The 11,759-nt window shown below is 33.9% G+C and overlaps 2 protein-coding genes across 2 annotated transcripts; both read right to left on the bottom strand.

The window, feature by feature from the left end:
* Positions 1-529: 529 nt before the first annotated feature.
* Positions 530-5,338, bottom strand: LOC100264553 (probable metal-nicotianamine transporter YSL7). Its single transcript, XM_002277256.5, has 6 exons — positions 4,759-5,338; positions 2,908-3,071; positions 2,685-2,782; positions 2,468-2,602; positions 1,938-2,127; positions 530-1,804 (listed from the first exon to the last, which is right to left on the bottom strand). The coding sequence occupies exons 1-6, from the start codon at positions 5,213-5,215 to the stop codon at positions 707-709; spliced, it is 2,142 nt and encodes a 713-aa protein (XP_002277292.1). The 5' UTR covers positions 5,216-5,338; the 3' UTR covers positions 530-706.
* A 2,690-nt stretch (positions 5,339-8,028) lies between these two features.
* LOC100242270 (probable metal-nicotianamine transporter YSL7) lies at positions 8,029-11,525 on the bottom strand. Its single transcript, XM_010651998.3, has 6 exons — positions 10,821-11,525; positions 10,376-10,536; positions 10,188-10,285; positions 9,918-10,052; positions 9,445-9,634; positions 8,029-9,269 (listed from the first exon to the last, which is right to left on the bottom strand). Exons 1-6 carry the CDS (start codon positions 11,245-11,247, stop codon positions 8,142-8,144), a joined length of 2,139 nt encoding a protein of 712 aa, XP_010650300.1. The 5' UTR covers positions 11,248-11,525; the 3' UTR covers positions 8,029-8,141.
* Between the last annotated feature and the right edge of the window lie 234 nt (positions 11,526-11,759).

The raw sequence follows: 11,759 nt of genomic DNA, 5'->3' as shown, positions 1-11,759 counted from the left end.
TTCAGTAAAAACTTATAAATATAGTATGAAAGTGTCAATTCTTTTCCTTTTTATATTACTTTAAGCCTTAATAAATTTAAAGCAAAGATAATTGTCTGCCACTACAACTAGTTGTAAACAAAATTCTTTAGACTTATGTCCTTTTGGGAATTATTCCTAAAAACAATTGAAAATTCTTGTAAAGATTCAAATGTTGTTGGCACAAACCTAATGGGCCCTCATGGTATTTCTGAACAAAATTTGTTCCTATAAAAATTGAAAATTAACAGTTTCCTTCTTTTATTTGAGCGGAATGGGCTTTTCCTAGTCCAATTCAGCCTACAAATGTGCGTGGCTAGTGCATTGATTTTCAGCCACCTATTGCTTGATAAAATTCCCAATAAGGGACTCTTTCTTGTGGTCCCCAGCTATGTCCGTGAAAAGGGTAATTCAAACATCACATTTTGGAACCATCTCAGCTCTAAGGGAAATGCTTTGCATCTTAGCTTTTGTGATGGGCAAAGCGGATATGATCAGCAATGGAAAATGGTGAAGCAAACTGTTGAGATATTCTTTATTGATGTGGGAATGGGAAAAGGCATCTGAAATGATCTGAATTGAACAGATTCTTTCTTCTTCACATATGGATATGGGAAATATTGAAGTTATTTATAACAGGAAGAAAAAGGGCTGGAAAACACAGGAGTTCACTGACTGAATACGAGGGCTAAGGACTTAAGAATTGATCCACCCTGGCATTTGTTCCTCTTGATAAAAACTTCATGCAGATGGGTGGTTGCACCCCAGCCAAAGCTAGGATCGAACTGGGCAAACTCCATATTCCATCGCCGCATATTAAACCAGACGCTACAGCTGGTCCAAAAGCGTCTGCCTTGGCTTTGTCCAACTTGCCCCAGATAAAGAGGATCAAACTTCCAACGCACATGTCAATGGCAAAGTAGGGACCGAGATAGAATGGTATAGCCATGGCCATTGGAAGGGGGATGTACTTTGCCCACTTCTTTGCAACAGTATCCCTGATGAGGTTGATAACGATGGAGCCGGCGAATAAGATATAGCAAAGGGTGAGGCAGTGATCGGGCAGGGACCCAAAGCCTTCAACACCCAGGACTGACATGTTTCTGTAGACAAGAGCATTAGGTGCAGGGTAATCTGAATCCGGTGAGCCTATATCAACGAAAGCCTTGTAGAAGAGCCAAAAGACACATGGAGAGATGATGCAGCCCATTGCAGTTCCAATCACTTGGCTCACAAACATGGACCTGGGGGAGGCTAGAGTCATGTACCCAGTCTTGAAGTCCTGCATTAGGTCAGAAGCTGTTGACACAATATTCATCATAACCCCACATGCAGCAAGACCTGCAAGGACACCTCCATGAGATTCTCCTGCCCATGCTCCAATGGCGAAGATGGCAAGCTTTCCATAAGTGGAGGCAAGTGACCAGTCAGTCAGCCCACACCCATATGCATTACAGAAGGCTAGAACTGGGGCAAAGATGTATATGACCAGGACATAATACCATTTCATCTGATGGAAAATTTTAGGAATTACTCCTATGGAAACGGCAGCAATAGCAACATAGCCAACGATTGATACCCATAATGGAATTCCGTCCTTGAGGAAGAGTTTGGTCCGGACCTCGTCATCGTAAGAGTTGGATACTTTCTCAGGAGAGCCTCGTTCAGTAACAGGTATAACTTCCATCTTTTTATATTGTTTGATGAAGCCCCGAATAGTTAGGCCAAGAACCTTGACGAAGTTGTAGAGGCCATCCCCAAGGATCATTGCAATAGAAAGGAAGACCTGTAGTACAATTATTAAACAACAGTGATAAGTTACTTCAACTACTAGATTATTTCTGTTTTTCAAAACTTTCTCTGAGACGTAATATAGGAAAAATAAATTGGGGTTTTGAGATATCTTAAGAAGACGATACCCGATAACCTTGGACGCCCATGAGATTGCTGTCACTAAGCATGGCTGAGTACCAATCCCCCTTTCTGTTTTTTATGAGAGGCCACATTAGGCCCCATGACAGAATTGCTCCAACTAACACAGATACGTTGATTAAGTAAGGACAGATCATCCCTACTCCAACAAATGTACCTGAGAAGTCGAAGTAAAACCTGTTCTCATCGCAAGGCAAATCATTAGATGTTATAATACCAAAACAATTGGGTAAATCAAGAATATCACCAGTCTTATGCATAGAGGTAGAAGGAACAAATACTATGATGATTGTTGTTATATTATTATGGCAATCCCTATAACTACTTCAGTATTGAATGTACCTTAGAATTGTATGTATGATCATCTTATTACTGTTCTGTTAAAAACGGAAAACTTGAAAATATTCAGCTATCTAAAGCCTAGAATGGTTGTTATAAGAACCCAATCAAACATAGCATTATTATCGAGTAGTAGAAGATCAAGCTGCTACTTCAATGAAGGGGTCTGCTTGAGTACCTGTTCTCATAGGCTTCTAGGCCAAATGTGGGGAAGTTAGAAAATCCACATCCATCCCCACCAGTAAAGAACCATTGAAAGAAACCCCACAGAAAGCTGAAGGAGAAGAACTTGCCCAGAGTTCTTACTTGTTGCCTAGAATCAACAAGGGGCAGTAAAAAGGATCAGAATTTCATGTGTGTCCAGTGATAAAACACTGCAAAAGAGAAAGGCATACTTGGCTAGCTTGGCTCCTTGAGGAGTATGGAAGCTGTTGATAAGGTGGGCAGTTGCAGTGCCACTAGGGTATGTCAATTTGTAGTCTATAACCATGATCTGGAAACCCAAAATTCAATTACTAACTCAAAATCTTACGACAGTTAAGAGCAAAAAATGCACCAATGAAATAAAGAAAACCTAGTAAAAAATATGTAAGTTTGTTTGGATTTTGGTAAATGTACCTTTCGAAGAGGCAAAACGGAGAAGAGACCAAGGAAACTAACGGCAAACAGAAACCCAATTATCCAAGGCAATCTTGGATCCTTGGTGTTCTGGGCATCGATGGACTTTGCTGACTGACCTGCCACAATGGAGCTCATTCCAAAGAGGTAGCTCCCAAAGCCTCCTGTTTTCATTCGAATCATTACTTAACATTGTCAGCAAGCAAAGCGTCATCAAATGGTCTCTTCAAAAATCTCCACAGGGCTGCTGGCCTAGAAAACAAAAATCTAAGGGATCGATTTCTCGTCTTTTGTGAAACTTGTTTTTAAAAATTATTTTTAAATTAAAAAATAGTTTCTAGTGTTTTATAAAAATAAGGGTATATGACAAATTATTTTTAAAATAGTTTTTAAAAATATTTTTTGTTTTGGATTTATAAAAACATTACAAATTCAACTTATATAATATAAATTAAATTTAATTCAAATTCATTAAAAATAAAAATAGTTTTATAATTACAAATAAATTTTTTGTAAAACATAAATAATAATATTATAATAAAATCATAAATTATATTTTTTATAACAAATATATTATTTTAGCATATGTTAGAAATATAAGATTGTTAACATCTTCATAGATTTTTTTGTTAAGAAGGAATAATAATAATATTTTTAAATGATAACTTTTTATAATATTTTATTTAAAATTAATGATTAATAAAGTTTAATTTTTTGAACATGTAAAAGAAAAATAATAAAATTGTTTTAAACCAATTCTTATCTATAAATTTATTGTATTAATTGATTTTTAAATTATTTTAAAAAATTATTAATTTCATGAACGAATCTAATGTATTTTTGGTTTATAACTTACTAATGTTATTAAGTTTTATGACTATTTAATATTAATTAAATTACTTTTTAAATTTCAACTTACTTTTAAAAATTAATAAATAAATTTTATGTATTAAATACAATTTGACTGAAAAAAATAATTTCTACTTATTTTATAAAAATTATTTTTTATTTTACTTTATTTTAAAAAAAATATTTTCAAATAACAATAATAAAAAAATATTAATAATTTTTAATTATAACTTTCCGTTGTTAAAACAACGATGAAATAGGAATTCTAAAAATAGTTTTTTTGTTTTTAAAAATAAAAAATTATTTTTTAATCACATATAAAAAATGTTCTAAAAAACTAAAAATAAAAATAAAAGAAGGCCCAATTGATAATAGGATCAGTCCAACTATCATTAGATTTTTTATTAACTACCCTAAACTTAAAATTTGATCATCAATTATATGAGGTTTATGAACCATTGGATTCTTTCATATAATTCAAAATTTCTTTTTTTGGTAAAATAAGATTCTCCCATAGAATTCAAAATTTCTTTTTCTGGTAAAATAAGATTATTTTCCTTTTTTGGTAAAAATAAATTAAAATATGGATACATGGATGAACAAATTTTCTTTCCTTTTTCTTTTTGGGTAAAATAAGATTCCCTCGCTTTCAAGCACTATCAAACCAAAACACCCCAAATTTTTTAAACCAAGACCCACAAATATCATATCTTTTCTCAGGGAAATAATACTTTTTCGTCTAATTTTTTGAAAAATTAAAAACATTTTTACATTATATTTTCTGATTTGAACCCAAAAAATTAAATTCCTTTCTTTACCCTTCGTTCGTGCTGTAGGCAAGTGAGACAAACCATGCTTATTCAATTCATTTCCAACATTTAATAATAACAATAATAGAGATGATGAAATTAATCTTAAATCAGACTACTTAAATCATTTTTTAGAAAATCTAACAGTCACATGTTTGGTTGACTAGAAAAAAGGGTAAGAAAATTTGTATACCGCTGAAGGCGATGCCGGAGGTGGCGACGACACAAGTCTGAATAACGGTGTTCTCCTGTCTGGTGAAGGGCTGCTTCAACATCCCAGACTTCTCCATGAACTTGGCCCATGACTTCACGAAGAAGAACCCCAACAGCCCAGCGGAAACATTCAGAGAAGGAATAATCCCAGTGGTCAAATTGAGCTTCATCACTATAAAAGTCAAGAGCACACCCAACACGAAGCTCACAACAAAAGCCCTAATGGTCAGCTGCTCCCTCCAGGAAGGCACCACCTTCCCCTTAAACAGCATCTCCACCGACAGCGACTTATCATCTGAATCACCACCACCTTCACCATTGCCATAACGTTCGTTCTCTATCATCATAGTCCCGCTCGACCGAGTTTCCTCGACGGCGAAGGTGGCGTTCTCATGGCTGTCGCCGTGGAAGCCTCTCTCAGCGTTATGGGTAACCATGGTTTTGGAATGTAGAGACCACGGATGGTGATGATGAGAATTTGGGTTTCTGTCTACAATTTATAAAGGGTTTTGCATTCCAGAGTCTTAAGTGTGTGGAAGCTGTGACCTGTTTGGCTGCATGCCATTTTTCTGAGGTGTGAACAGACAAAACGTCCGTTTGTTGGTTTCATCTCATAACATCTATGATCTATAACTAGCAGGATTTGCTGGGAACTTTCCGTAATCAACCAAACAAGGACTTAATTCAGGCTTTATTGGATTAAAAGGGATAAAGTAGCATATTTGGAAAATACCCTACCTATTTTAAAAACATTAAATTGTTTTTATTTTTATTTTTATTTTTATTTTTTTATCCCACCTCTCACATTCAAGCAATTTTTCAAATTTATTATTAAATATAATTTGATAAGATATTATTTGTGTATTTTCACACAAATGTTTTCTTAATTCTCCCTTGTCTTATTACTACATTTTCCATACCATTTACAATTATTAAGTACAACCTACAAGTACCTATTTTTATGTTTTTTAGCAAGGGAATAAATGCTGAAAATGGTCATTTTAGGGAAAATATTTGCCAAAGAATTCAAAGCTGTTCTTTCAAACTATTTAGAAAGGAAAATTATATGCTACTTCTTTAATTGAAATTTCTATATTTAAGCATGTATACTTTAATTTTAATTTCTTTATCAACCAATACTTTCCTTTTTCATTCCCTTCTCTTATCTTTGTATCTCTTGTTCTAATCCTTTCCTAATCCAAGTCTCCATTATCTTCGTCCTACAAACCCCATCTCATAGATCACCTCAACCAATCGGCTGGTCTTCAAATTCATCATCTTATTTGTAATTTGTTTTCAAAATTTTAAAAGTACAATTATTTTAAAATAGATTGTTACTTTTTTGAGATAAAATAAAAAATGGAAGAAAAAAAATCATAATTTTAATTTTTTTTTGCCTTTCATTTTATTTGTAAGTATTTTTAAAATAAATAGAAAAATTAACATATTTAATTTGAAAAACGAAAATGATAATAACTTCCATAAGCTTGGTAATGATTTTAAAAAATATTTTAAAAATGAGGTATTAAAATTTTTTTACTATCTCACATTTTAAAAAAAAATTAAGTAGTTTCTATAGATATAAAACAAGCTTATATATTTTATATAAGAATTTTTATTTTTTAAGTTACAAAATTATTATTACTTTCTATTTTTAAAATCATATATATATATATATATATATATATTTAAAAGAAACCTTAATTTTCAAAAATTTTACAATCTATGGTAATAAGAAAACTATTTTAAATTTTAAGGTAATGATGGATATTTTGAGATTTTAGGAATTTTGAGTTTTAACATATTTTCGTCTCATTTCAATTAAATAATTGTCATCTCAGTTATCTCCATATATATATATTTTGGCATTTTTTACTCATAAAATGTGTCTAAATCTTTGAAAGAAATTTTGAAACTTGCTCAATCATTTCACAAGACTTTAGAGCTATCATCACCTTAACAACCTCTTTATTGTAATTGTCTCTTTAAGATATTGAATAAAGGTAATATATATATATATATATATATATATATATATATATATATATATATATATATATACATATATATATATAAAAGTTGTTTTTCTCTGTTTTTAAAAACAAACGAAAAATATAAAAAATTGAAAAAAAAAAACCATAAAAATTAAATAAATTTGAAAATGATATCATTCTCTTTCTATTCACACATGATTACAAAAAATCTTCAAATATGTCTTTCTAAATTACATATGTTTTTCTAAATTTCTTTTAACTTCTCTAAAAAAATTTATTAAGTTAATAAATTTCAAATCAAAATGTACTTGATAAACAAGATTTAATGCTTTAAATTTATTAACAAGTTTATTATTTTTAAAAATAACTTAAAACTCAAATAGTAAACCAATTAGTACTAAAAATATATGAGTAAAATTTAATCTATAATAACTCTATTGTTTCTTTTCTACGCATAAATTAGTCATTATTTTTATTTTTATTTTTTTACTAGGAAAATGAACTTCAAATTAAATAAGACTTATTAATGAGATTTCATTTCCCTTAGATTCTATTTATATCATCATTTAAATTATTCAAATATAAGAATAAAGGAGAAAAATAATGAGATATACATTTCCACTCTTCATTCTCATGTACATCGAATTAAAACATTTATTATTTGTTATAATTTTCAAATAGAATCATTTGTTATCAGATCAAATAATGATGATCACGCATCACCATGAATAAAAAAAGTTTTTTTTTTCCTTATTTTTTTATAATAATCCAATTTAATAGATAAGTTACATTTCCTTGTATTTGGTGATATTTTTTTATCTAATTAATTTCATTTTGAGTTATTAAGTTTAATATTCATTTTACAATGTTTTCATTTAAAGTGTTTTTAGTGAAAACATTGTCTCTAGAAAAATGTTTGGGAGATTCACATATCAAGTGCTCATCCATGAAGCACTATAAGTGATTTTTTAATTTTTAAAAATGTTTTTTTAAATTTTTTTTAATATCTAATTTTCCTTCGAAAGCATAGTATATTCTAAAATCATCGTAAAAGATACTCTTAATATTAACATTATTTTTTAAGAGTATTCAATAGATTGTAAGGTGGTAAGTGTAAAAAAGTGGAGCCAGGATCTCAATAAGTTTGGGCATAGGTGAGATTATTAATGGAACATAGAGTTTGAAACCATTTAATTTTGTAGTATGGTTTCATCAATTGCCTTCGTAAGAATCCCTCCCACATTGTGTGTCCATGTGGGAAATGAAATAAATAGCAAGTTATATACAATACAAGTGAAATTCACCAGAAATGGTTCAGTAAAATGGAAGAATGTGAGATATAATTTAGAATAAACAAAAGGAAATTATTTCAAAGACCACTCAAGATGGCATCAATTTTATTGTTGGTAGAGGCTGAAAGGAACTTCATGCAAATTGGAGCATTGAGGCCAGCAAGAGAGAGCATAGCTGCAGGTACACCCCACAAAGACTCACCACAGATAAGGCCAGATGCCACAGCAGGGCCGAAGTCATTGGCCATCTGCTTGTTCTTCATACCCCAGAAGAGAAGAATCAAGCTCCCAATACACATATCAATGGAAAAGTATCCGCCAAGATAGAAAGGTATGGCTATGCACATTGGGCTAGGAATGAATCTATAGATCCTGTACCTGGTTTCATAGCGCTGGAAGAGATGGGTTATCAGATTTATAAGAAGGGCTGCAACAAAAAACCAGATTGCAAATTCAAGGCAATTTTTGGGGAGGGAGGCGACGCCTTCCACTCCAAGAAGCGCCATGCCGCGGTACATGGGGCCATAAGGTGCTGGGTAGGAGCCGGTGGGGTCGCCTACTGAGTAAGCCTTGTAGAAAAACCAGAAGATCAGAGGGGAGAAGAGACATCCTATGGCGGTTCCAAAGACTTGGCTGAAGAACATAGAGCGAGGGGATGCAAGCGTGAGATATCCCGTCTTGAAGTCTTGCATCAGATCAGAAGCTGTAGATACAATGCTCATTATCACCCCACAAGAAGCTAGGCCAGCAAGAACCCCACCATTCTCAAGACCGACCCAAGAGCTGAAGACCATGATTGCCATCTTGCCATAGTTGGAGGCTAGAGACCAGTCAGTGAGTCCACATCCATAGGCATTGCAGAAGGCCAAAATGGGAGCCATAAGGTAAGCAACGAGTACATGATACGGTTTGAGTTGCGGGAAGATAACGGGTATTACGCCAATGGATAAGCCGGCAAGGCAAATGTACCCAGGGATAGCAACCCATGAAGGGATCTGATCTTTTAAGAAAAACTCTTTCCTGCGTCTCTCATCGAAATTTTCCAACATGGACTCTAGCGTCTGATTGCTAAAGTGAGTATTAATGACTGTTGCTTCTTTCCTCTTCATGCTATGCTGCTGTATGATATTTACCATGGTTTTCACCATTATATAGGCAACATGGTAAAGCCCGTCGCCCAGCATCATGGCAATAGCCAGAAATACCTGTTATAAGATCAAATGAAACAAAATATGTAACAATTAACTACCGATTTTCCAAATTATGGAGAGGAAATCCCATTAAACCAAACTCTGATGCCAGGTTGAATTACCAATTTTCTAAAAGTTTAAGCTTACAAGATTGAAGTAGAAAATTTATAGCAGATGTAAGAAAGAATACCCTATATCCTTGGATGCCATGAAGACTGTTAGCAGGCAAGTCGGCACTGTACCAGATGCCTGCCTTCTTTTCAATCAATGGCCACATTATTCCCCACGACAAGATAGAACCCAGAAGTAAAGATACATTTACCATATAAGGGCAAATCATTCCAACACCAACGTATGTGGATGAGAAATCAAAGTAGAACCTGCAGTAAGACAACTAATTATATTATCAGAAAATTTCCAAGTCACACACTGACCTCTCAATTTTATTTTTCTGCTTTGCCATGAAGCATTTGAGATTTTGAGATTCCAGCTAGAGAAAATTCCAATTTCTAGTTGAAATTATAGAAAGCTTCTGTTAAGATGACATGATAAATAAGTGTAATCCATAAAGAGAAGACATCTATAAAACATTGATTATCATCTCCAACAAGCAGCAAATTCACTTTCATGGTGAACAAAAACTTGAAAAAGTAAAAGACAAACCTATGAGAGTATGCTTGGAGACCAAATGTAGGGAAACTACTGAACCCACAGTCGCTTCCAGACCTGAAAAACCACTGAAAAAAGGCGAATGCAAAACTGAAACAGAAGCTTTTGAAGAGCGCAGAAACTTGCTGCCTGCATCCATAAGAATGTGTGAATTTATACCGACAAGGACGCAACCCAATAAAAATGGAGCAATTTAAATACAGAAAAAGGAGAGAAAAATCGTCCCCATAAAAGAAGAACAAAGAACCAGAATCAATTACTTACCCTGCTAGCTTGGCTCCTCTAGGAGTGTGAAAGCTATTGATAAGGTAGGCAGTTGCAGTTCCAGTTGGATACGTCAACTTATACTTGATGATCATCATCTGAGGGAATTTTAGATTTATAATTAATAAACAAGGAAGTGAGAAAAGAGTTAAAAGTCAATAAATTCATGAAAGTTTAGGAATTCTAACCTCTGTCAAGGGAACCATTAAGAAAAGGCCAACGAAGCTCACAGTAAGGAGAAACCCAATTATCCAACCAAGCGAGAGAGATTTCACATTGGTTGGAATGTCCCTATCCGCCTGATCAGCCACGATTGAGCTCATTGCCAACAAATAACTTGAAGTTCCATCTGATAATTATGTCCAAAAGGTTAACAAATTGGCATCCTTTTTAATGATAATTCTAGTAGACACTCTTGAAAACAATTTCATAGCAATTTAGGCCATGATCACATGCCAAGACAGAGGATTGTAGACATAGAATAAAAAGAAAAGAAAAACAATTCATACTCAATCGCAAATATTATTATCTTCTAAATTCAAGCTTCTGATTGACGGTATCTAAGAAAAGAAATTATTTTTGCTTTCGAACTCAATCTGAAACTGGGAGTCACGACTTCAAATGAGAACATACTGTTAAAAGCAATCCCGGAGGCGGCTACCACGCAAGTCTGAATGACAGTGTTCTCCTGTCGAGTGAAAGGCTGCTTCAAGAGTCCGAACTTTTCAATGAGCGAAACCCAGGCTTTGACGAAGGCGAAGCCGAGAAGCCCCGCAGCGACGTTGAAAGAGGGAATGATACCAGTGGTGAGACTAAGCTTGCAGATTACGAAGTTGAAGACAAAGCTGAGAACGATGCTGGTCACCATTGCCCTAATCGTTATCTGCTTCCTCCATGACGGCACCTCCAGGTTCTTGAACACCTGCTCCACCGTTTCCGGTTCTACGATGCGCTCTATATTGCGGCCATTGACGTTGTAGTCAGTGTAAGAATACCCTCTCGAAATTCCCGCCTCCCTCCACTCTTCTTCGAAATCATGCTCATGCCTTCTCCTCTCCATTGCTCTCTCTCGTTCTATAGCCTCTCACTGAATCTGAGAAAACCCTACTATTTTTTATACTCACAAGAATTTGAATTGCAGAAGGCTTTTATAGTGGGTATGTGGAATATGAATTCGGGTTCAAAACCTAATAACGAATCAGCCACGGCAGGATTGGATAACAGTCAGGTGATTCGTGTACCATGGAAGTCTTATATACTCTCTGACCGGTCAACAGGAAGGACGCAGAAACACAAGGTTAAGAAGGGTACCTACGTCATTTTACCTAGAGCTCTTCGTATTCGTCCCCGCTACATATTATTAAAAACCACACCCAAAAAAAATTGGAAAATGAGAGAAGGGAGCGGAAGAGTCTGAGGAAAAGAATGATGACACAAGGGCCGGGTTTTTGGAGGGAAAGAAATGAGGTTGAAGAGAAGGATAAAAATGTCATTTTACATATACACATATATTATTATTATTATTATTATTATTTTTTTTTTTTATAGAAAAAAAAGGGATGTTGGACGTGA

Source organism: Vitis vinifera, chromosome 1 (assembly GCF_030704535.1).
Source record: "Vitis vinifera cultivar Pinot Noir 40024 chromosome 1, ASM3070453v1".
Lineage (NCBI taxonomy): Eukaryota > Viridiplantae > Streptophyta > Magnoliopsida > Vitales > Vitaceae > Vitis > Vitis vinifera.
The sequence above is the reverse complement of the archived record's forward strand: the minus strand, read 5'-3'. Positions and strand labels throughout refer to the sequence as shown.

What these genes read in the sequence shown, in the direction of transcription:
- LOC100264553 (XM_002277256.5), bottom strand. Translation starts at nt 5,215, where the DNA reads ATGGTTACCCATAACGCTGAGAGAGGCTTCCACGGCGACAGCCATGAG. An exon ending in CAAGGAGCCAAGCTAGCCAA is followed by an intron (nt 2,603 to 2,684) that starts GTATGCCTTTCT and finishes TGTTGATTCTAG; the next exon opens with GCAACAAGTAAGAACTCTGG. An exon ending in TGGGCGTCCAAGGTTATCGG is followed by an intron (nt 1,805 to 1,937) that starts GTATCGTCTTCT and finishes ATTGTACTACAG; the next exon opens with GTCTTCCTTTCTATTGCAAT.
- LOC100242270 (XM_010651998.3), bottom strand. Translation starts at nt 11,247, where the DNA reads ATGGAGAGGAGAAGGCATGAGCATGATTTCGAAGAAGAGTGGAGGGAG. An exon ending in AGAGGAGCCAAGCTAGCAGG is followed by an intron (nt 10,053 to 10,187) that starts GTAAGTAATTGA and finishes TTATGGATGCAG; the next exon opens with GCAGCAAGTTTCTGCGCTCT. An exon ending in ATGGCATCCAAGGATATAGG is followed by an intron (nt 9,270 to 9,444) that starts GTATTCTTTCTT and finishes ATCTTATAACAG; the next exon opens with GTATTTCTGGCTATTGCCAT.